This window comes from Pyrus communis, chromosome 7, assembly GCF_963583255.1.
Source record: "Pyrus communis chromosome 7, drPyrComm1.1, whole genome shotgun sequence".
Lineage (NCBI taxonomy): Eukaryota > Viridiplantae > Streptophyta > Magnoliopsida > Rosales > Rosaceae > Pyrus > Pyrus communis.
The window spans coordinates 2985049-3011806 of NC_084809.1; the positions used below are offsets into that span (position 1 = coordinate 2985049).

General features: G+C 39.1%; 1 protein-coding gene and 2 pseudogenes across 1 annotated transcript; 1 reads left to right on the forward strand and 2 right to left on the reverse strand.

Moving 5' to 3' along the window:
• The first annotated feature begins 266 nt into the window (after window positions 1-266).
• Window positions 267-7583, forward strand: LOC137739340 (probable disease resistance protein At1g52660; annotated as a pseudogene).
• A 7078-nt stretch (window positions 7584-14661) lies between these two features.
• Window positions 14662-15327, reverse strand: LOC137739343 (uncharacterized). Its single transcript, XM_068478903.1, has one exon. It carries the CDS (start codon window positions 15325-15327, stop codon window positions 14662-14664), a length of 666 nt encoding a protein of 221 aa, XP_068335004.1.
• Window positions 15328-18504: 3177 nt separating this feature from the next.
• On the reverse strand, window positions 18505-26099 carry LOC137739346 (pentatricopeptide repeat-containing protein At3g29230-like; annotated as a pseudogene).
• Between the last annotated feature and the right edge of the window lie 659 nt (window positions 26100-26758).

The following is a 26758-nucleotide window of genomic DNA, read 5'->3' on the forward strand; positions in this document are numbered from 1 at the left end:
GATGAGTCCTTGTCCGGTTGCTCCCAAGACCCGCCAGCACCTTCTGCTAGCTTCATATATTAGTCCAACTTGTACACTATATAAATTCCAGTAGCGTAGCCTTCGGGTGGTCTACCCACCTTCAATCCTACTCCACATATCTCTCGGGACTTTTACTCATCCCTGCCGGCTGAATATTATGATCTATTCTTTTTTAGCTACATTCTTCTCAGCAAAAGCTTAGAAATCACTTTTTCTTATTTTCTTTGAATATTTCTCTGCAAGCAATGGGTAACATTGTCTCAATATCCCTGCCAAGCGATCCCATTTTTGAATCTCCCTGCTGGGGTTCCCTTATTCAACCACCAAAGTACATAAGTAGGCTCAAAGAAAACCTCGAAGCTCTGGATCTTTCTTTTCGAGAACTGACCGCTTTGAAGGCTGACGTATTGAGAAAGGTTGAGGTTGCAGAGCTGCAGAGATCCATGAAGCGATTGAACCAGGTACAACTGTGGATTAAAAAGGTGGAAAAGAGAGAATGAAGTCGCAGAAGTCATGCATGGTCGAGTTCAAGAAATTCAGAAATTGTGTTGCGGAGGTTACTGCTCAAAAAACTACTTGTCCAGCTACAAGTATGGAAAAAAAGTGTGCAAAAAGCTGGCAGAAGTAGATGATTTAAAGAACAAGGGCAGTTTTGCGGAGGTCGCAGAAGAAACCTTCCTGGCAATTAGTCCATGAAAGACCTATGAAACCAACTGTAGGCATGGAATTTGTGTTTTATAAGGTTTGGAGACAGCTGGAAGATGAACATGTGGGAATAATTGGATTGTACGGGATGTGAGGGGTGGGTAAGCCTACCCTACTGACCCAAATCAATAACAAATTGCTCAATGTTGATTTTGATCTCGTGATATGGATTGTGGTATCCAAGGACCACAATGTTGATGTTGTGCTAGGATAGCACCAAAATCTTTTGGAACCAACTCAAGCTAGCCCACAAGAAATTTATCAAATGGAAATGCAAGAACAAAATATAAAAGACACAAAGATTTTAACGAGGTTCCTCCACAGTCAGTGTAACTGGAGTACGTCCTCGGAGCAGTAGGAGCTCACCCAATAATCCACTATCAACCAAATGGGAGTTTACAAAGTGTTGGTAATCTCACAGCCCAAATAACCCAATACACCGAATAGCTCTCACACACCAAAGAAACAAATAGAGGAAGAAATATAAAGAATAATTTCTTCTCTATACATATAGCTCAAAGCTATTACAACAACAACTACTTTGGTGGATGATTACTAACCAAATGAAGCAGCAGCTTCTTTTTCCTTTTGGGCTCTCTGCAACTCTCCTTGCTCTCTGCAGAAAAAAGAGCTCCCTCTTTCTTTTTTCTTCTCTATTGTTTCCTTCCAAAACCGAAATGAAATAGCTCTCCTCTTTGAACCAAATCATGAGCACTCATTCTTAAAACAATATTTTTTTCTTTTAGCTTTCTGCCAAAACCAAACTCACGGGTTGTGCTAGGGAACCAAAACATTCTTTTCCCTTATTTTCCTCCCCAAAACAAGGAAAGATGTTTCCCCTTTTTGTTTGTTAATTCTAAAGTATGGCCACTTGGCCACTTATTCAACAATCTCCACCTTGGCCAAGTTCCGAAAAACGCCATGATAAGCCAAACAACACAATTAACACACAACATCACTCCCAATCACTAGCAAGAGAACAACTCATGCCGAGCCAAATGCTCCAAAACTCCTACTGCTCAACGCCTTCTTTATATAGGCAAAATGTGAGCCAAGTTCAAGCAATGAACAAACTTGGCTACACCAACAACCTTAGTCAACATATCAGCGGGGTTGTCTTTAGTTGGAATCTTCAGGAGAATGATCTCCCCTTCACCAACTACTTCACGAACAAAGTGATAACGCACATCTATGTGCTTGGTCCTCGCATGATGAACCTGATACTTAGCCAAATAAATGGCACTCTGACTATCACAATGCACCTCCACCTGCTTCTGATCAACCCCCAAATCTCTAATCAGCCCATGTATCCAAATGGCCTCCTTTATAGCTTCAGCAACTGCCATATATTCAGCCTCTGTAGTAGACAAAGCAACAGACGACTGCAAAATGGACCTCCAACAAACTGGCCCTTTAGCTATAGTAAACACATAGCCTGTAGTAGACTTCCTTCCATCCAGATCACCTGTATAATCTGAATCAACATAACCAACTGCAAAATGACCAATACCAGAGTCATCTCTCTCAAAGCATAAACCAACGTCTCGAGTACCATGGAGATACCTCAATATCCACTTAGCTGCATTCCAATGCTCTTTACCAGGATTATGCATATATCGACTCACCATGCCAACTGCATGAGCAATATCCGGTCTAGAGCATACCATTGCATACATCAAACTACCAACCAAATTTGCATATGGTATATTTTTCATTTGTAGCTTCTCTTGATCAGTTTTAGGACATTGTAGAGAACTCAATTTAAAATGAGGAGCCAAAGGGGTACTAACCGGTTTAGTTGAATCATGAACTCCAAACTTCTGAATCAACTTCTCAAGGTATTGTCTTTGATTCAAACAAACCAAACCCTTCTCTCTGTCTCTAGTGATCTCCATGCCAAGGATCTTCTTTGCTTCACCAAGATCCTTCATCTCGAACTCATTCTTCATTTGCTTCTTCAATTTCTCAATCTCTTCGACATTCTTTGAGGCAATCAACATATCATCAACATATATCAATAAATAAATGAAAGACCCATCTTGCAACTTCTTGAAGTACACACAATGATCATATTGACTTCTAGAATAATTTTGGCCTCTCATAAATTTATCAAACCTCAAATACCATTGTCTTGGAGATTGCTTCAAGCCATAAAGTGATTTCTTCAATTTGCAAAACAAATTTTCTTTCCCTTTCACTTTATACCCATCCGGTTGACACATATAGATCTCTTCATTCAAATCACCATGTAGGAAAGCCGTCTTCACATCAAGTTGCACAAGTTCAAGATCATATTGTGCAACAAGAGCTAACATAATGCGAATTGAGGAGTGCTTCACAACTGGAGAAAAGATTTCATTGTAGTCAATGCCCTCCTTTTGTGCATACCCTTTAGCAACTAATCTTGCTTTGAATCTGACATTGCTATTCTCAGCAACATCTTCCTTCTTGGCATACACCCATTTGCAACCAATAGCTTTCTTACCCTTAGGCAATTTAGCTAACTCCCAAGTCTTGTTTTTCATGAGAGAATTCATCTCATCACCCATGGCATTGCACCACTTCTCCTTTTCCTCACTCTCAATGGCTTCCTCAAAATTGGATGGAATCTCATCAGTGATAATAGGAAGAGCAAAAGCAACATAGTCACTATACCGAGCTGGCTTGGTAATATTTCTCTTTCCTCTGTTCTTGGCAATAGACTCTTGAGGTGAAACTTGCTCTTCAACTTGAATAGAATCTTCAAGTTCAACTTCTTCAACATCCTCATGGTCTTCCACTTCTTCACTTGTAGTGGCTTCGACATCAACGGAAATAGGATTTGAAGTACTAGAGGCAACTTTCTCAAGCTCCACCTGTTGGACATCTTTCACATTCTTTTCAGAGTCTCTGAACATATTTTCTTCATCAAATGTCACATCTCTGCTGATTACAAGTTTCTTCATCTCCGGGCACCATAACCTGTAACCTTTGACACCACTACTAAAACCAAGAAAGATAGCCTTTTTGGCTCTAGGATCAAGTTTATTTTCAGTTACATGAAAATAAGCAGGTGAACCAAAAATACGAATATAATTATAATCATTAGAAGGTTTTCCAGTCCATACCTCCATTGGCGTCTTACCCTGAATAGCAGCTGAGGGTAATCGGTTGATGATGTGACATGCATAAGTAACTGCCTCTGCCCAAAACGACTTGCTCAAACCCGACTGAGACAACATGCATCTAACCTTCTCAAGCAAGGTTCGATTCAATCTTTCTGCAACTCCATTTTGTTGTGGAGTTCCCCGGACACTAAAATGTCTCACAATCCCTTCCTCTTTGCAAACTTTAAAGAAAGGGTCGGATGTGTATTCACCACCATTATCCGATCTCAAAATCTTAATCTTTCTCCCAGTCTGGTTCTCAACCATTTTCTTCCAACCCAAGAAAATGCTCAACACCTCACTCTTGTGCTTCATAGTGTAGACCCAAGACCTTCTTGAATAATCATCAACAAAGGTCACGAACCAATGTCTACCACTCAAAGAGGGAGTCTTTGTAGGACCCCAAACATCCGAATGCACATAATCAAGAATGCCCTTCGTCTGATGTACAGCAGTACCAAACTTCACTCTAGTTTGTTTTCCCAAGACACAATGCTCGCAGAAATCAAGCTTACAAGTCGTGGCATCTTTTAGAAGACCTTGTTTCACAAGCCCTTGTAGAGCTTTCTCACCGGCATGGCCTAATCTCATATGCCACAATCTAGTAATATCAGAATCAGATGTGCCCATATTTTCTGAGACTACAGATGCTTCACCTGTCACAGTGCTTCCTTGCAATAAATACAAATGGCCACATCGAGGAGCTTTCATCACAACAAGTGCACCATAAGTCACCTTCAATGTCTGCCCATCTGAATGAAACCTGAAGCCCTTGGCTTCCAAAGTTCCCAAAGAAATAAGATTTTTCTTCAAATTCGGTACATACCGAACACCTGTCAACTCTTTAACCATGCCATCATGCAACTTCAAACGAACTGTACCAATCCCTTTTGTTGTGCAAGGATTGTCATCTCCCATGAACACAACACCGCCATCAAACTCTTTCAAGCTTGAAAACCAATCCTTGTGAGGAGTCATATGATGAGTACAACCCGTATCCAACACCCACTTAGTAGCACAATCAAATGATGAGGAAGTGGTTAAAGCAAAATCAGAAAAATCTGTTTCAACCTCAGCAACATTAGCTTCAGAACTTTCTTTGCCTTTGGTCTTCAATCTAGGACAATCTTTCTTCCAATGACCCTTATTACGACAAAAGGCACATTCATCCCTTTCCAAAGGTTTTCTACCTTTAGAGTTTCCTCTAGGTCGAGACTGTGATTTTTTCCTGCTAGAAGAGGATCTCCTCTCCGATGATCTACCTCTAACAAATAAAGCTTCAGAGGTACTATCATGATTTTTATCTCTATGCCTCATTTCATAATTCATCAAGGCATTTGACACATCTTCAAATTTCACAGTTTCTTTACCATGCATAATAGTGGTAACAAAATGCTCATAAGAGTCCGGCAAGGAATTCAACAATATTAAGGCCTTATCTTCATCCTTAATATCCTCATCTAAATTTAACAAGTCGGCAATCAACTTATTAAAAGCATCAAGGTGTCTAATCATTTTTGTACCTTCTTTGTATTGGAAGCGGTAGAGCTTTTTCTTCAAGTGTAGCCGGTTCTCTGCACTCTTCGTCATATACTTGTCTTCCAATTTTTGCCACAACACACTTGCCAAAGTCTCCCGCATCACAAAATACTTCTGAGTTTTTGCAAGGCACAACCGAATTGAAGAGCAAGCCCACAAATTTAATTTCTCCCATTCCAGTTTCGACATAGCTTCAGGCTTCTCTCCCAAGGCGGCAAGAAGATCTTGTTGAGCCAACACATCTTTAACCTCACATTGCCACATCCCGAAGTTGTTTGTGCCATCAAACTTTTCAACTTCGAACTTTGCATTTTGCACCGTAGTTCTTGCAAATCCGGAGTTGCTTCCAAAAGGATTCTCATCTTGCCCGTCTGACATCTTTGGCAACTAGACAGTACCCAAGAGCAACCAGTGCTCTGATACCAATTGTTGTGCTAGGATAGCACCAAAATCTTTTGGAACCAACTCAAGCTAGCCCACAAGAAATTTATCAAATGGAAATGCAAGAACAAAATATAAAAGACACAAAGATTTTAACGAGGTTCCTCCACAGTCAGTGTAACTGGAGTACGTCCTCGGAGCAGTAGGAGCTCACCCAATAATCCACTATCAACCAAATGGGAGTTTACAAAGTGTTGGTAATCTCACAGCCCAAATAACCCAATACACCGAATAGCTCTCACACACCAAAGAAACAAATAGAGGAAGAAATATAAAGAATAATTTCTTCTCTATACATATAGCTCAAAGCTATTACAACAACAACTACTTTGGTGGATGATTACTAACCAAATGAAGCAGCAGCTTCTTTTTCCTTTTGGGCTCTCTGCAACTCTCCTTGCTCTCTGCAGAAAAAAGAGCTCCCTCTTTCTTTTTTCTTCTCTATTGTTTCCTTCCAAAACCGAAATGAAATAGCTCTCCTCTTTGAACCAAATCATGAGCACTCATTCTTAAAACAATATTTTTTTCTTTTAGCTTTCTGCCAAAACCAAACTCACGGGTTGTGCTAGGGAACCAAAACATTCTTTTCCCTTATTTTCCTCCCCAAAACAAGGAAAGATGTTTCCCCTTTTTGTTTGTTAATTCTAAAGTATGGCCACTTGGCCACTTATTCAACAGTTGAAACTGTCCAAGATAAGATTGGTGACAAGATTGGGTTTTCCAGCGACTCGTGGAAACAAAAACAGCATTCGGACAAAGCTGAAGACATCTCCAGGTTCTTGAGCACAAAGAAGTTTGTGTTATTGTTCGATTATATATGGGAGCCTATTGAAATAACCAAATTAGGGGTTCCTATTCCTAACCCGCACAACAAGTCTAAGATAATATTCACCACTCGCTCGGAGGATGTATGTGGTCAGATGGATGCTCAAAAGAAGATTAAAGTGGAGTGTTTGGCATGGGACAAAGCATGGAACTTGTTTCAGGAGAAGGTTGGGAGGGAAACACTTGGTATTCACCCAGATATTCAACGACTTGCTCAAACTGCGGCAAGAGAGTGTGGAGGTTTAACACTCACACTAATTACTGTTGGTCGGGCCATGGCTTGCAAGAAAAAATCTGCGCACAAGTTTTCAGGTATGGAGGATAAGGTGTTCCGTCTTTTAAAATTTAGTTATGATAATTTAGCCGATGAGAAGGTCAGATCTTGCTTCTTATATTGTGCTCTATATCCAGAAGATTTCTTCATATTTAAAGATGATTTAGTATATCTTTGGATGTGTGAGGCAATGTTGGATGAATATGGTAGTGTAGAGGAAGCAAAAAACAAGTGTTACGATATTATAGGAACTCTTGTTGCTGCATGCTTGTTGGAAGTTAACTTAGATATGGTAAAGATGCATGATATGATTTGTGACATGGCATTGTGGTTAGCTCGTGACTGCAAAAGAAAACGACAGTTTCTTTGTCCATACAAGTGCCCAAGCAGCGCCGGAAATCAACCAAGTTGTAAAGAATCCCGTATTCCATGATAGGAGCAAACACATAGATACCCACTATTATTATATAAAAGAGTGCATTGCATATATAAAAGAGTGCATTGCAAGAAAGGACGTGCAAGTGGAATACGTGAAGTCTCAAGAACAAGTCGTTGACATATTCACCAAGCCACTCAAACAAGAAGACTTTGTTAGACTGAGAAACTCATTCGGCGTCACAAGACAAGATTAAGGGAGGATGTTGAATTGTAATCTTGTCTTGGGCCGGGTCCAGCCCATGTTGTAAAGGCAACACAAACACAATGGATGATTCATGCTAGATAATTCTAGCAAGAGCATGTCGGTTGAATGCATGCATAAAATATCTTAGGTCTTTGGTAGAAAGACCTAGAATCTTGTAAACTTGTGTGGTTATTAGAGAGAGCCCTTATTAGTCATTTACAAATTGACAAATTTGTAATTAAAAATTTCATAAAAAGATGGGTGGGAAGATAAGACATTGGGTAGAAATAACAGCTCTCAAACATAAACAACTAAATAAATACAATGTCTAAAATGCACCTGCCAATGGTAGAATACGCAGGTAAATTACAGCAGGTAGTAGAAACGAGAATTATCAATCTCAATCAGATCAGCAAATACACCTATAAATTGGACTAAAATATTGGCATGCCCTTGCCTGCCCCGTCGTCCCATTCGGTGGGAAAAGGTCGCAAGACAAGCGCGACAGATGGACACCAGCCGCTGCAAACAACGTACTATTATACCTAAAATAACCAAACAGCTTCAGCCACAGCCTCCCCGACCCATAACAACTTGAGGAGGCGGAGGAGATGATTAGATCGTTGGCCACGTCGGTTCCGACGTACGACCTCGCCATTACCACTGAGAAAGCAAGAGTGGTCTGGTTCATCTTACTTACATAGATGGGAGGCAACGGCGCCGTTCCCAGCTTGAGATTGCTGTTTCTTTCCTTGTCGTCGCCGTAGAAGATTTCGGCCCGAAGGTTCTCGTAGTACAAGTCCAGCTTCCGGTTGGGGTTTATCGCGACCAGCGTCAAGTCCCACGTGGCGGTTATTGTTGGTATTCACAAGAGTTTACTAACTCAATACTAAAATATGTGGGTGATAAGTTTACAAACTCTATCACACCTCTCACTTTCACTCTCAATAAAATTGGACAAAGAAATAGAGAAAGGAGGGAAGCAACAAGCTTTGGTAAAACACTTGGACTTTGATATATGAAAGAAGTAGCAAGCTTGGTGATAACAAACACTTTGAAATATTAGAAGAGTTTACAACTCTTAAAGCTTACAAGCTGAAAATGAGAATGGAAATGGGATTTGGATGGGATGATTTAAGCTTAGCAAGATGGCCTATTTATACAAAACAGAAATTAATAAACAATGCAACAACACTTGCAATGAATGATGGTGTTCCACATCTTTACACCCTTTCAAACACATGCAGCAACTTTGGATAGTTGGCACACACATGTCTTGCATCATTCCAGGTTGTAATCACAACCTTTCGGCTTGCACACAGCAGCTCACATCTCTGCTGTCTTTCAACACACTTTCAGCTAGCACATGGAGGAAACTTTAGTCTTTGTAGTTGCAGCATGTGTGGATACAACCTGTAAAGAAACTAACAGCCATCAGCAACCTTTTACAGCCTGTTTTGAGTTGAATTTCCAACAGTTCAGTACTCGCTGATGGAGGTGGCGATGAGTGGGCACGGCGACACGGACACCGAATCGACCCGGAACTCGGTTAATTCAGGGCTGAGCTCCGCGTCTTGCAATTCCGCCCACACGAAGGCTGTCACGAGAATGATTGCAAATAGCGCGACGAAGAAGAATATAACAATTTTACAAAGCCGTCCGTCGCAGGAAGATTTTGCCATTCCCATTCGATCTGTTAATTCACTATCCTATCCCCTTATTCGGCAGAATCGATCAGAGTTCGAAATTGTTCGACCAACCGAAGGAGGGAGAGATAGAGAGAGAGAGAGAGAGGGGTTGGGATAGGATTAAAGCAGAGGGTGTTGAGCATGTAAATAGGTAGGTGTTTCCAAAGCCTAAAGTCGCAAGGATTTCCAGTTCCAGTTGAACTCGGAGTTTGCAGTCTACCCAACATGACCGCACTCTATACGCACCCGTCGTTTGGCAGCTAGTATAACACTGACAAGACACTGGATAGTAAATTTTGTAAATTTGCCACTGGATTAAATTAGGGCCGGGCGCGGGTCAATTTGGTTTTGTTTTGGGCCGGACTAATACGACACTAGATGGTATTTAATAATATTGTAAATTAGCAACTGGATTAAATTAGGGTTGGGTAAATTGGCCGCTGGATTAGATTAGGGTCGGCCCACGGGTTGGATTGGGTCGGTTTTGAGCCAAAACCAAAACCAAACCAACTTAATCGGTTGGGCCAAATTTTTTACAATTGGTACATGACCTGGAACACAATATCTTCTATGTAGTACGTCCAATATACCAAACCGGTGTCATAAATATGGAATTTGGCCTAGGAGGTGCACTTAAGCAACAAGTAATGAAACTTGTAGAAGCATACCATGTAACAAGACAAACACCAAGTAACCAAAGTAACATTTGTAAACTTCTCCAAATTGATATCAACTCATAATTGAGGTTTTATGCTTATTTTTTGTCGAGCACGGTTCAATGAATCCGTAACCACTTTCGGAATATTTTTTTTATGATTTTAACGTATTTTGGACCTTGTATATTATTTTATTTAGTATGTGCCATATGGCACCTTGTGAGTCATTTAATACAATTTTTCTCAAGTTTTTTACCATCAAAACGATGAGCACCTCGCAACGAGTCTATAGCAACTTCAGGAATATTTATTCTATTCTATTTTTCTATTTTATATGAATTTCTCAAATTATATATATTTTTAGAGTGGTGATATTCTCATCCCGGTGTCTTATTTCCCCATCCACCATTTAATGGAAATGTTAATAACATATTTATCATTTTAAAAGAAGACTCTTAAACCTCTATTTAATTCAGTACTAAAATTTTGAAAAAATAATAAATAATTTAAAATAATAAATAAATAAATAATGGTGGGTGGGGTGTGATATCTTTGGTGGAAAGATTTGGGTTAGAATCGATGGAAAGGTTGGAGGAAGGAATGGGCATGTGCTAGATGAAGGCGAGAAACTTCATTAGAGAAAAAAGAGAATTGGGTGTGAGATATGCGGTTTTGACAAAAAAGGAGGAATAAGAGTGCTTTGGGGATCCAGGGTCTTTGCAAGACGGCGTTAGGTGTGACGGAGATGATGAATGTCTAGGTCTTAGGTCTTGCATTTTCTTTCATTTTTTTCTATTTTTTATTTATTTATAATGTTATTTAAAGATATATTAGAGTTATTTAAAAAAAAATATTATGGTTATTTTGGGAATAATGGTGGGTGGGAAAAGAACATTGTACCTTTTTCATTTTCTATGGTGGGTGGAATTATCATGTGGGTGGGAAAATAAGATACTGAGGTGGGTCTAGTAGCACTCTATTTTTATTCTTCACTACCACGTGGTAGTTTGTTGACCATCACTAGGGTTTATTTGATAACATGTCACAAGTGATCATTCAAAGCAAGAGTATCATAAAGTATCACAAGACTTGCATCTTTGTCAACCATACATAGACTAACATATACAGTTCTTAAATCTTTAATAAATTCCTTCTTCATAAAAAAAAAATTAAAAATATATACAGTTATTAAAGGGAAATTTTATTTGAACCTATTTAACTTCTTTCTACATTCAACTTACAATCTACACCCATATTAATTTTTATTAAATAATTAATACCTCTTTAAACCCAAAGTTATTACCTAAACTATCCTCCCAAACCCAGTTCAAAATGTAAAATTATCTTTACACTCATTTATAGCATTTCCCATGGCTGCAAATGCAAACTCCTTCATGTTTCCATGGTCGCCATCCCCGACACATGCACATACACATACACATGGTCTCTCTCTCATCACCAACACCAAGCAGTTACATTAGTTGTGCATCAAATTCAAACTGTTAAGTGTTTGATGCTTCAGGGATGTTCGGTCCACAGACGGAGTTTTCAAGAAATGGGTTGTGTAATGGCGTGAAGAACAAGCAAGCAAGAACGAGATGGCGGCCAAAAGGTCCAACAACACCAATGGTTGTTGGAGCGGTAATGATGAAGCTGAAGTGGGTGTTTCAATTGGGGGGTGAAGCAGCTTTATCTCGGAATGGACTTGGGTACTTCCGGTGCGAGGTTTGCACTGATCAACATGCAAGGGACTATTCATGCTAAATGAAAGAGAGAGTACCCTTTCTTTTTTTTTTTTTCTTTTTTTTTTTTTTTTTCTGGCTTTGAAAAGTTCCACAAACACCAACTTTAATTATGGGTGATACAATGCTTAAAGAAATCTCACCTGAGCAGCCTCAAAGTGCATTGAGAGCTTGCAGTTGGAAACTAACATTTTTCTTTTCACCTTGTCTGGTTGCAACTCCTTATCAACAGTTAATGTTGCATAGACGATAGAAGCACCTTCCTAGGACAAAAAAAGCATGTTTTTCTCTATAAAAGTTATAGGTTTTAGTTGGAATGAAGGTAAAATAAGCAAGGAGTCATGGTGGGGTTTAATTATAGTGTGTGGGTTTATTGATAAATTTTAGTTTCATTATTAATTTCATCTTGTCTTGATGGTAATTATACAATAGGGTAAAAAATACAATTAACATCTGAAATTTAAGTTGAGTGTAAAAAGAGGTTACATGATTTTAAATAAAATTTTCCGTTATTAAATCTTTCCAGCTATCATCCGAGAAATCCTAAACAGTGTGAAAGTCATGCAACATGTCTAAATCTTTCCATCCTAGATCCTACACATTCTAAATTATCATCACATCATGGAACTTAGGTGATGAATGAAGGTCAGTAGAACGTTGGAATTTGGCATCATCATGAAATTCAGGAGGTGCCGATTTTTTAATTAATTTTGGATATATGGGCGGATTTTGAATTTGAGAGTTTGTCGGGGTAGTCGTCGTCCTCATCTTTTTGAAGAAGGAGGGGAGTAAGAAGGAGAAAAAAACGAGGATGGGGGTGAGTTTGTTTGAATTCTTTTATTGTGAAGCCGTTTAGATAAAAAATCACCGGCTTAAAATAATCTAAAACTAAGGTCTGCATATAAGGTCTCACATTAAAAATTCAATAATAGCATTAAGTTTCATTGGAATTAGACCTGATAATTTTTTACACGACATGTTAACATGACACGAAAATAATTGATTTCGAGTCAACACGATAACTAATCGAGTCATTATCGGGTCACCTGTCAATTACCATTAATAACGAGTTTATACCCAGGTAACCTTGAGTAATCTGTTTCAACCTGTTAAGAAAAAAATTATTTTGATAATTTTAAAGTTAAACTACTAAAAAAATTATTTTCATAATATAGATATTTCATAGTATAGATATTTTTTATTTATTTATTTTTATTATGATTGTTTCTTATTATCATCACTATGATACATTTTACTTGATATGTTGTCTAAATTTACAAATTTTGTCACAAAATACTGTCTAGAAAATATCAACACGACAAGTCGTCTTGTGAAAATTCAAGACCAACCACGGGCAGATATCTACTAAACCCTATTTAAACTACCCTCGATATCAACTAAAACTTTCAAGTCTTTGAGTAAGAGAGATTATAGTCACATATTCCTAATTACCTCTTCCATACTCTTTTAATTTTTAATATTTTTTTTATCAAGTGTTAGTGGTGTATCAAAAAAGATTAAAAAAATCAAAAGGTATGGGAAAAGTAATTTGGAATGTATGAATATAATCTCAAATTTAAGGGGAACAGGAACTTCCCACTTCACCAAATTGTTGTATGAATGAAGCAAACAGATTGAAAGAAAAAAAACAATTATATTACTGGATAGAAAATCAAAATTGGAGCTTTATGTTATGGATTTGGATCCCATATGGATCACATTCTACCTCTTCATCGACATCGTATATCGTGCGAATATAAATCATTTTGAATTTTTTTATTTAAAATTAAATATAAATAATACCGAACGAAAGTTGGTTGCACGATAAACCATGAATGGATAAAATGTGAATATTCCTATAATCCTCACAAAAAGAATCCGAAAAGGATCCTCATCCTTATTATATGGGTTCTATTTGCTTATCAGAGAGTTGCATAACAACACAAGGCCAATTATTAACACAACAAAGCAAAAGAAAGGTTTATTTGGGAGAATTGGATACCCGATAGGTTTATTTGGGAGAATTGGATACACATCGGGAAGATTGAAACCAAATGAACAAAAATACATAAATCGAATTTATCGCCGAAAAAGAAAGGTTAAGTGGAATGTCGCATAATCAAATTTGAAAGTAGGAAGAAACTCTAACTGATATGTCGATATGAACCTTTTGCTATCAAATTTGACATGTGAAAAAAAATTGTTGTCAATTAGTTTTTTTATTATTTTATTGTGTGTGTTCTATTAATGCACCAATTATAAATTTTAAAATTTTTTTTAATTGATTTTTTTTTTAAAAATGAATCCTACAAATATCAATTGTAACAAAAAAAAAAAAAAACTTAGAGAAGGTAAAAATATGACATTGTGCAGAAAAATAATTCAAGCTCGAGCACAAAAAATCAAACATACTGCTCTGATCAACTGGCCTAATTCACATAAGTCAAAAACCAATTTGTTTGGACGAAAGCAAATTTGAGTGGGTCTAGAGATGGGGCTGCAAAGTCCACACTTCTCTAGCTCTTATAAATTGGGTCAGTCCACTCAGCAACCTCTCCGCCTCTCCCCCTCTCTCAGACAAAAATTCAAATTCTAGCCCTTGCCACGAGAGATTTTTGGGACTTCCTACTTGCTTAGAGAAGGATAAACGGAAACTTTTTTGTTCAATCAAGGACCATGTTTGGAACAAAGTATACGAAGGGGAAGGCAAATTGATTTCTCAGGGCGGAAGATAAGTGTTGACTGAAGCAATGTGGCAAGCTAAACTTATGCACGTAAAGAAGTGGGTACTTCACTACTTCAACTGCAATGTTAGAGGTCACTCGTATGGATGCTTTATCTATCAGTTTGATAGGATTAGCGATTTAGCTGCAAAAACATAAACAACTAAATAAAAACAATGTCTAAAATGCACCTGTCAATGGTTATATATATAGATTACAATACAATACACAGGTAAATACAGCAGCTAGTAGAAATTAGAATCATCAATCTCAATCAGGTCACCAATAACACCTATCACTTCGATCAAAATCTTGGCATGCCCTTGACTGCCCCGCCGTCCCATTCGGTGGGAAAAGGTCGCAAGAGAAGCGCGTCAGTTGGGAAGTATCCAGTCCAAACAACGTAGTATTATACCTAAAAAAACCCAACAGCTTCAGCCACAGGCTCCCCGACCCATAACAACTTGGGGAGGTGGAGGAAGAGGAGGAGGAGATGATTAGATCGTTGGCCGCGTCGGTTCCGACGTACGACCTCGCCATTACCACCGAGAAATCAAGAGTGGTCTGGTTCATCTTACTTACATAGATGGGAGGCAACGGCGCCGTTCCCAGCTTGAGATTGCTGTCGCTTGCCTTGTCGTCGACGTCGCCGTAGAAGATATCGGCTTGAAGGTTCTCGTAATACAAGTCCAGCTTCCGGTTGGGATTTATAGCAACCAGCGTCAAGTCCCACGTGGCGGTTAAGTACTCGCTGCTGGATGCGGCGGTGAGTGGGCACGGCGACACGGCTACCAAGTCGACCCGGAACTCAGGGAATTCAGGGCTGAGCTTCGCGTCACGCAATAAAGTCCACGCCAAGGCTGTGACGAGAATGATTGCCAATAGCGCAACGAAGCAGAAGAAAACAATTTTACAAAGCCGTCCGGCGGAGGAAGACTTTGCCATTCCCATTCGATCTTTTAATTCACTATCCTATGGCCTTGTTCGGCAGAATCGATCAGACCAACCGAAGGGGAGAGAGAGAGAGAGAGAGAGAGAGAGAGAGAGAGATGGGGATGGGATTAAAGCAGAGGGTGTTGAGCATGTAAATAGGTAGGTGTTTCCAAAGCCTAAAGTCGCAAGGATTTCCAGTTCCAGTTGAACTCGGAGTTTACTGTTTACCCAACATGACCACTCTATTTTTATGAACCTGTTTGGGAGCTAGGATAAGAGACCAGATAGCATTAATGAACGGATTCGGTTGTGTAAATTAGCCACTGGATTAAATAATCTAGTCCTACCAATTTTAATACACTTCATACCCGTTTATTTATTGGAAGTTTTAACGAAAAGCTACGGTACTGTTCATTTTAACAAAAAATCATATTTTTACACTAAAAAGTTAATCCTAGTACTATTCACTTTACCCTTTATTTTGTCTTTATCATTAAAACTCAAAGGTTTCAAACTATTTTTATTAGTTTTCTTTTATTTTTTTCTTTCTAAAACGTTAATATAAATATTCCTGAAGTTGTTGTAAACCCGTTGCGGGGTGCTCATCGTTTTGATGGTAAAAAACTTGAGAAAAGTTGTATTAAATGTGAACCCGTTGCGGGTTGCTCATCGTTTTGATGGTAAAAAACTTGAGAAAAGTTGTATTAAATGTGAAAAATTGTATTAAACTTGAGAAAAGTTGTATTAAATGTGAAAAGTATTTTTGTTGATTGGTTCGTGATTGGGGACATGATATCTACTATGTGGTACGTTTGATACACCAAACTGGTATCATGAACATGGTATTTGGGCAAGGAGGTGCACTTAAGAAATAAATCATGAAACTTGTCGAAGTATATCATGTAACAAGACAAACACCAAGTAACCAACATAACGTCTGTAAACTTCTCCTAATTGATTTCAATTCAAAATCAAGGTTTTATGCTCATTTCTCGTCGAGCATGGTTTAAGTAATCCGTGACAACTTTTGGAATTTTATTTTTATTTTTCTATGATTTTATACGAATTTTAAACCTTATATATTATTATATTCAATATGTACCACGTGGCACCTTATGAGTTATTTAATACAACTTTTCTCGAGTTTTTTTATCATCAAAACAATGAGCATCTCTCAATCTATAACAACTTCAGGAATATTTATTCAATTTTTTTTCTATTTATATGAATTTCTCAAATTATATATATTTTTTTATTCATCACCGCCGCTGCCACATGGTAGTTTCTGGGCCATCACCAGGGTTTATGGTTTAGAGTTTTATTTGATAACATGTCACAAGTAATCATCCAAAACAAGAGTATCATAAACTATCACAAGACTTGCATCTTTCTCCAACCATACATAGACTAACATATACAGTTCTTCAATCTCTCCACCGATCATCCAAAAATTCTTAAACATTTTGAAAGTCATGCAACATGCCTACAACCATCCTAGATCCTACGTATTCTAAATCACACGAGTTTTCATCACTTCATCATGGAACGTAGATGGTGATTGAACGCCAGTAGGACATCGGAATTTGGCATCATCATGAAATTCAGGAGGTGGTAGTTTTTTAATTAATTTTGGATATTGGGGAGGATTTTGAAACCGAGGATGGGGTGAGGTTGAAGACGAAGAGAGAGAGAGAGAGAGAGAGAGAGAGAGAGAGAAAAGTGGATGGGTGAACGTAGAGGGGGAAAATGATCCTTTCCAGTGGGGATCGATCTTCACATCCTACCCGTTCATCGTATGTTCTGCGATCAGTTTTCGTTATATACTATTTGTGTTAAATTTTTAATAAAAAAATCAAATGATTTATGATCGTACAATACATAATGAATGGTTAAGATGTGGGGATCCCTAGGATCCTCACAATTTGAATCCGTATGGAATCCAAATCCCGTTAGGATCCCCACAATTTGAATCCGTATGGAATCCAAATCCCGTAGAGAGAAGCATGTTTGAACTCTTTTATTGTGGGCCGTTTAGATAAAAATTTAACGGCTTAAAATAATCGAAACTAAGGTAAGCACTTAAGGTCTCACCTTAAAATAAAACAAAATAAAATAAAAAATGCAATAACAGCATTCTTTTCAAAACCAACCACGGGCGATATCTACTAAACGCTATTTAAACTACCCTTGATATCAACTAAAACTTTTAATTCTTTGAGTAAATTTAAGGGGAACAGGAACTACCCACTTCACCAAATTGTGTTATGAAGCTACCAGATTAAAAGAAAGAAAAACAGTTATATTACTGGATAGAAAATCAAATTTAGAGCTTTATTTATGGATTTGGATCCCATCCGGATCCTCATATCTTATCATCATCGTACATCATACAGTCATAAATCATTTTAAAATTTTTTATTATTTAAAATTAAATACAAACAGTACCAAACGTACGATGTAAGATGACCGGATAAGAAGTGAGGATCCCTATAATCCTTACAAAGAGAAAAAGGATGATATGAGTGCTATTTGCTTAACAGAGAGTTGCATAACAACACATGACCAATTAACACAACAAAGCAAAAGAAAGGTTTATTTGGGACAATTGGATACACATCGGGAAGGCCAGTGGATATGACTTTATGCATGGCACCAAAGGACAGGGACCTCCTTTGTGGGTAAGGGGTTTTTCTCATCAATCAAGCCAATCACGCGTCGGTTGTTTGTTGAGCATTTGCTCGCCAAACTTTGAAGTACATTAACTTGTCAGCTGTGAATATTGGGGGAGTTATTTGGACGGTTGTTATTGTGACAGTATTCTAAGTCAACCACACATTACTATGTTAGAAAGATAAAATGCATAACAATGTCTGACTGACTTGAAATATTACCACAGTTGCATCTCTCCCGTTGCATGTAAGTTTTTCTTCGCTAAACGATATAGCTTACAAGACAGTAGTTTGATGTGCAATTGTTTATAAGAAAACGTAATTTCATTAAGAAATTTAAGGTTGAGTTACAACTTACAGCATATCAGCAAGAGTTATCCTTCCTCATCTCATTTTTTGCGTTCCTAAACTTAGAATTGATGGCAGAGCATAGATGGCAAGCAGTGATATGGATACGGTGCTATACCCGTAGACACTTCTCCAGCTCTTTGCAAGAATTGTACTAGTGCGACACATCATCTCACAGATAAAAGATGAATCATTGTTAACTGGTAATTCCAATCTACTGATACAGATGAGCAACAAATCAAACGATTGATCCCCTTCTATTTATCAACATGTTTACAAGTTTATAATCTAAGTCCTAAGGACATTGGTCAGAAGTTTCTCCTTGAAATTTTTCCAATTAGGACGCTCGCAGAAGTGTTTCTGGACAAGTTTGAGTCAGCTGATGCTCACCAAATAAATACTTTCTTTCGCAGTTTATCCACCTATCCCATTGCTAATACTCCGCGTCGACATATTCATTTGCTTGAAGTCTTGATGAAGTCTGTCAATCATCCCATATACTTTGTCGGATTTAGGATGTAATTTATCAAAAACTGTAAATTCATGGACCTCGTCGTCCACCTCAACGGAACTAGCCCTGGGAAATTTCTGGACTCCGGTGCTCCTCATTTGCAGCCTCACATTGACAACATTGACCCAATCACCAGCTGCAGAATAAATATTTGACAACATGGAAAATTTTCCTGAATCAGACAGGTCTAACTTACCTAGGTGATTGAGCACCCTCCTCTGCTAGTTCCAGATCATTATGCATCCGACAAGCCCCCAAAAGAGTACCCCATACAGCACCATTTGGTTCCATTGGCATGCTATGCACAAGCCTAAAAGCCTCCCCAAGACGCCCGCCAAGACCCAAAAGGTCAATCATGCAACCGTAATGCTCAACTCCGGGTACAATCCCATACTCCCACTCCATAGTGTTGAAGGCTTGAAGACATTCCTCCACAAATACTGCATGTGTACGGCACATAAGACCCCAACGAAGGTCAATTTATCCGGCAAAAAAAAAAAAAAACCCCGGCTTTTACCATTCAAGAGAATAGCTCAAGCGCCTTCTCACCATGCCTGTTCATGGCTAACCCTTGGAGCATGGCATTCCAAGACACCAAATCGGCAAATCCTTTTTCGCTATCACATGAAAGACTCTAGATGCTTCATCCAACACTCAACACTTGGCATACAATCAAGCAAAGCATTTGACATGGGAGTACTACACTTGAATCGAGTCCTCTCTATAGAGGCGTGAACTTTCATACCCAATCCAATCAAACCAGACTCTGCACAAGCAGCCAATATACTAATAATAGAACCATTATCAAGCTTCAATCCAGCTTCCTCCATGTGATCATACAACATAATCGCATCCTTCGCCAGCCCCTTCTCGACATAACCAGATATATAATCCATGGAACCAAGTTCTGAAAGGCATCCTATCAAACATCATTCTTGCCATACTCATATCCACGGCTTTGCACTAACCCGAAACTAGAGTCGACCATGAGATAACATCCTCTGAGGCATTTTCTCAAACAATTCAAAGGCTTCATTCATCTGCCCGGCATTTACATACCCATCCAATATCGTATTCCAACTAACCGTATCTCTCTCAGGCATTTCATCGAACAAGCAGCGTACATCACTTAGCTCCCCAGCTTTTGCCAACCCACCAATCATTGAATTCCAAGACACAGTGTCTCTCTCTTCCATCACCACAAACAGATTCTTCGCCTCACTAACGCCAATCAATCCACACTTGGAATAAGTATCACTGAGCGAATTGGGTGTTGAATAATTGGCCAAGTGGCCAAGTGGACAAATGTCCAAGAAAACTTTAGGTGATTAAACAATCCAAAGGTGGAAACACATTCCTTGTTTTGGGGAAGAAAATAAGGGAAATGTTTGGTTGCTTTTGAAAAAGGTTTTGAAACAACACCCGTGAGTTTTGGTTTTTTCATAATAAAGGGTTTGGTTGCTTTTCCATTCGGTTGTGTGGAAACAAGAGAGAAGGGAGATTTGCAGAGAGTTTTGCAGAGAGAAAGAGGGCAGAGAACAAGGGGTGCCACATCCCCCATTTGAAAAGAGCTCCTCTCTTCGGTTAGTAATCATCCACCAAAGTAGTTGTTGTTGTAATAGCTTTGAGCTATATGTATAGAGAAGAAATTATTCATTATATTTCTTTCTCTATTTGTTTCTTTGGTGTGTGAGAGTTATTGGGTGTATTGGACTTTTGGGTTGTGAGATCACCAACACTTTGTAAACTCCCATTTGGTTGATAGTGGATTATTGGGTGAGCTCCTACTGCTCCGAGGACGTACTCCAGTTACACTGACTGTGGAGGAACCTCGTTAAAATCTTTGTGTCTTTAATATTTTGTTCTTGCATTTTCATTTGATAAATTTCCTGTGGGCTAGCTTGAGTTGGTTCCAAAAGATTTTGGTGCTATCCTAGCACAACAATTGGTATCAGAGCACTGGTTGCTCTTGGGTACTGTCTCATTGCCAAAAATGTCAGACGGGCAAGATGAGAATCCTTTTGGAAGCAGCTCCGGATTTGCAAGAACTACGGTGCAAAATGCAAAGTTCGAAGTTGAAAAGTTTGATGGCACAAACAACTTTGGGATGTGGCAATGTGAGGTCAAAGATGTGTTGGCTCAACAAGATCTACTTGCCGCTTTGGGAGAGAAGCCGGAAGCTATGTCGAAGCCGGAATGGGAGAAATTAAATTTGTGGGCTTGCTCTTCAATTCGGTTGTGCCTTGCAAAAACTCAGAAGTATTTTGTGATGCGGAAGACATTGGCAAGTGTGTTGTGGCAAAAATTGGAAGATAAGTATATGACGAAGAGTGCAGAGAACCGGCTACACTTGAAGAAAAAGCTCTACCGCTTCCAATACAAAGAAGGTACAAAAATGATTAGACACCTTGATGTTTTTAATAAGTTGATTGCCGACTTGTTAAATTTAGATGAGGATATTAAGGATGAAGATAAGGCCTTAATATTGTTGAATTCCTTGCCGGACTCTTATGAGCATTTTGTTACCACTATTATGCATGGTAAAGAAACTGTGAAATTTGAAGATGTGTCAAATGCCTTGATGAATTATGAAATGAGGCATAGAGATAAAAATCATGATAGTACCTCTGAAGCTTTATTTGTTAGAGGTAGATCATCGGAGAGAAGATCATCTTCTAGCAGAAAAAAATCACAGTCTCGACCTAGAAGAAACTCTAAAGGTAGAAAACCTTTGGAAAGGGATGAATGTGCCTTTTGTCGTAATAAGGGTCATTGGAAGAAAGATTGTCCTAGATTGAAGACCAAAGGCAAAGAAAGTTCTGAAGCTAATGTTGCTGAGGTTGAAACAGATTTTTCTGATTTTGCTTTAACCACTTCCTCATCATTTGATTGTGCTACTAAGTGGGTGTTGGATACGGGTTGTACTCATCATATGACTCCTCACAAGGATTGGTTTTCAAGCTTGAAAGAGTTTGATGGCGGTGTTGTGTTCATGGGAGATGACAATCCTTGCACAACAAAAGGGATTGGTACAGTTCGTTTGAAGTTGCATGATGGCATGGTTAAAGAGTTGACAGGTGTTCGGTATGTACCGAATTTGAAGAAAAATCTTATTTCTTTGGGAACTTTGGAAGCCAAGGGCTTCAGGTTTCATTCAGATGGGCAGACATTGAAGGTGACTTATGGTGCACTTGTTGTGATGAAAGCTCCTCGATGTGGCCATTTGTATTTATTGCAAGGAAGCACTATGACAGGTGAAGCATCTGTAGTCTCAGAAAATATGGGCACATCCGATTCTGATACTACTAGATTGTGGCATATGAGATTAGGCCATGCCGATGAGAAAGCTCTACAAGGGCTTGTGAAACAAGGTCTTCTAAAAGGTGCCACGACTTGTAAGCTTGATTTCTGTGAGCATTGTGTCTTGGGAAAGCAAACTAGAGTGAAGTTTGGTACTGCTGTACATCAGACGAAGGGCATTCTTGATTATGTGCATTCGGATGTTTGGGGTCCTACAAAGACTCCCTCTTTGAGTGGTAGACATTGGTTCGTGACCTTTGTTGATGATTATTCAAGAAGGTCTTGGGTCTACACTATGAAGCACAAAAGTGAGGTGTTGAGCATTTTCTTGGGTTGGAAGAAAATGGTTGAGAACCAGACTGGGAGAAAGATTAAGATTTTGAGATCGGATAATGGTGGTGAATACACATCCGACCCTTTCTTTAAAGTTTGCAAAGAGGAAGGGATTGTGAGACATTTTAGTGTCCGGGGAACTCCACAACAAAATGGAGTTGCAGAAAGATTGAATCGAACCTTGCTTGAGAAGGTTAGATGCATGTTGTCTCAGTCGGGTTTGAGCAAGTCGTTTTGGGCAGAGGCAGTTACTTATGCATGTCACATCATCAACCGATTACACTCAGCTGCTGTTCAGGGTAAGACGCCAATGGAGGTATGGACTGGAAAACCTTCTAATGATTATGATTATATTCGTATTTTTGGTTCACCTGCTTATTTTCATGTAACTGAAAATAAACTTGATCCTAGAGCCAAAAAGACTATCTTTCTTGGTTTTAGTAGTGGTGTCAAAGGTTACAGGTTATGGTGCCCGGAGATGAAGAAACTTGTAATCAGCAGAGATGTGACATTTGATGAAGAAAATATGTTTAGAGACTCTGAGAAGAATGTGAAAGATGTCCAACAGGTGGAGCTTGAGAAAGTTGCCTCTAGTACTTCAAATCCTATTTCCGCTGATGTCGAAGCCACTACAAGTGAAGAAGTGGGAGACCATGAGGATGTTGAAGAAGTTGAACTTGAAGATTCTATTCAAGTTGAAGAGCAAGTTTCATCTCAAGAGTCTATTGCCAAGAACAGAGGAAAAAGACAAATTACCAAGCCAGCTCGGTATAGTGATTATGTTGCTTTTGCTCTTCCTATTATCACTGATGAGATTCCATCCAATTTTGAGGAAGCCATTGAGAGTGAGGAAAAGGAGAAGTGGTGCAATGCCATGGGCGACGAGATGAATTCTCTCATGAAAAACAAGACTTGGGAGTTAGCTAAATTGCCTAAGGGTAAGAAAGCTATTGGTTGCAAATGGGTGTATGCCAAGAAGGAAGATGCTGATGAGAAACGCAATGTCAGATTCAAAGCAAGATTAGTTGCTAAAGGGTATGCACAAAAAGAGGGCATTGACTACAATGAAATCTTTTCTCCAGTTGTGAAGCACTCCTCAATTCGCATTATGTTAGCTCTTGTTGCACAATATGATCTTGAACTTGTGCAACTTGATGTGAAGACGGCTTTCCTACATGGTGATTTGAATGAAGAGATTTATATGTGTCAACCAGATGGGTATAAAGTGAAAGGGAAAGAAAATTTGTTTTGCAAGTTGAAGAAATCACTTTATGGCTTGAAGCAATCTCCAAGACAATGGTATTTGAGGTTTGATAAATTTATGAGAGGCCAAAATTATTCTAGAAGTCAATATGATCATTGTGTGTACTTCAAGAAGTTGCAAGATGGGTCTTTCATTTATTTATTGATATATGTTGATGATATGTTGATTGCCTCAAAGAATGTCGAAGAGATTGAGAAATTGAAGAAGCAAATGAAGAATGAGTTCGAGATGAAGGATCTTGGTGAAGCAAAGAAGATCCTTGGCATGGAGATCACTAGAGACAGAGAAAAAGGTTTGGTATGCTTGAATCAAAGACAATACCTTGAGAAGTTGATTCGGAAGTTTGGAGTTCATGATTCAACCAAACCGGTTAGTACCCCTTTGGCTCCTCATTTTAAATTAAGTTCTCTACAATGTCCTAAAACTGATCAAGAGAAGCTACAAATGAAAAATATACCATATGCAAATTTGGTTGGTAGTTTGATGTATGCAATGGTATGCTCTAGACCGGATATTGCTCATGCAGTTGGCATGGTGAGTCGATATATGCATAATCCTGGTAAAGAGCATTGGAATGCAGCTAAGTGGATATTGAGGTATCTCCATGGTACTCGAGATGTTGGTTTATGCTTTGAGAGGGATGACTCTGGTATTGGTCATTTTGCTGTTGGTTATGTTGATTCAGATTATGCAGGTGATCTGGATGGAAGGAAGTCTACTACAGGCTATGTGTTTACTATGGCTAAAGGGCCAGTTTGTTGGAGGTCCATTTTGCAGTCGTCTGTTGCCTTGTCTACTACAGAGGCTGAATATATGGCAGTTGCTGAAGCTATAAAGGAGGCCATTTGGATACATGGACTGATTAGAGATTTGGGGGTTGATCAGAAGCAGGTGGAGGTGCATTGTGATAGTCAGAGTGCCATTTATTTGGCTAAGTATCAGGTTCATCATGCGAGGACCAAGCACATAGATGTGCGTTATCACTTTGTTCGTGAAGTTGTTGGTGAAGGAGAAATCATTCTCCAGAAGATTCCAACTAAAGACAACCCCGCTGATATGTTGACTAAGGTTGTTGGTGTAGCCAAGTTTGTTCATTGCTTGAACTTGGCTCACATTTTGCCTATATAAAGAAGGCGTTGAGCAGTAGGAGTTTTGGAGATTTGGCTCGGCATGAGTTGTTCTCTTGCTAGTGATTGGGAGTGATGTTGTGTGTTAATTGTGTTGTTTAGCTTATCATGGCGTTTTTCGGAACTTGGCCAAGGTGGAGATTGTTGAATAATTGGCCAAGTGGCCAAGTGGACAAATGTCCAAGAAAACTTTAGGTGATTAAACAATCCAAAGGTGGAAACACATTCCTTGTTTTGGGGAGGAAAATAAGGGAAATGTTTGGTTGCTTTTGAAAAAGGTTTTGAAACAACACCCGTGAGTTTTGGTTTTTTCATAATAAAGGGTTTGGTTGCTTTTCCATTCGGTTGTGTGGAAACAAGAGAGAAGGGAGATTTGCAGAGAGTTTTGCAGAGAGAAAGAGGGCAGAGAACAAGGGGTGCCACATCCCCCATTTGAAAAGAGCTCCTCTCTTCGGTTAGTAATCATCCACCAAAGTAGTTGTTGTTGTAATAGCTTTGAGCTATATGTATAGAGAAGAAATTATTCATTATATTTCTTTCTCTATTTGTTTCTTTGGTATGTGAGAGTTATTGGGTGTATTGGACTTTTGGGTTGTGAGATCACCAACACTTTGTAAACTCCCATTTGGTTGATAGTGGATTATTGGGTGAGCTCCTACTGCTCCGAGGACGTACTCCAGTTACACTGACTGTGGAGGAACCTCGTTAAAATCTTTGTGTCTTTAATATTTTGTTCTTGCATTTTCATTTGATAAATTTCCTGTGGGCTAGCTTGAGTTGGTTCCAAAAGATTTTGGTGCTATCCTAGCACAACATTGGGCAGGAAGATATCCAACCAAAATCCAAATTTCTCAATGTGGGCATGAATCATTTGAACCACCGGCAGCCATGGCGGGCCAAAACAAGCTTTCAGAAGAAATGGGTACGTAAAATTATCAGGATAAACCCCATTAATCTGCATATCGAAGAAAGCCGCGAAGGCCTGCGAAGTCTGCGAGTTCTGAATGTGAGCTCTGATGAGAGTGTTGTACAAATGGACATTTGGCTAATCAATCTGATTGAATGCGACGAGCTTGGGCGACGCGTGGATGTCCTGGTGAAGGTCGGCTTTGAGGATTTGGGCGTGGACTTGCTGATGTGGCTGAGGTTTGTGCACCTATGGAGGTCCGAGAGCTTCTGATCTAAGAGCCGTCACGGGAAACCCACGACGGGGCTCGAACTGGTACGCACATTTGCTTGGTCGGAGAGCTTCAGGGTTTTAGGTTTTGGGTTTTGGACTTCGGTGCGGAGAAGGCAGAGGCTAGAATTTGAATTTTCATCTGAGAGAGAGAGAGAGAGAGAGAGAGAGAGAGAGAGAGAGAGAGAGAGAGAGAGAGAGAGGTTGCTGAGTGGACTGACCCAATTTGTAAGAGCTAAAGAAGGGTGGGCTTTGCAGCCCAATCTCCAGACCCACTCAAATTTGCTTTCAGCCAAATAAATTGGTTTTTAGCTGACGTGAGTTAGACCGATTGATTGGAGTAATACGCTCGATTTTTTGTGCTTCAGCTTGAATTTTTCTTCTAAAATATCAGTCAAATAATAAAAAAAACATTTATGAAATACTCAGTTTAATTATAATAAAGGGACGCAAAAACCAATCCGAGTAATCAATCGTATTTTTTTTAGCACTATATGGCTTTTTGGCTTCCTCTTTCACTTGAATTAAAATATATGGGAGCAGAGAGCTTGTTGCGCGTTAATTTTTTTTTTTGACCAGCCTATACCACAGTCAAATTGTCACATCCCGGCCCAGACCCCCACCACATCTCGGGCTCGACTCCACCGTAGCACGATATTGTCCGCTTTGGGCCCCGACAACGCCTTCACAGTTTTGTTTCTGAGAACTCACACG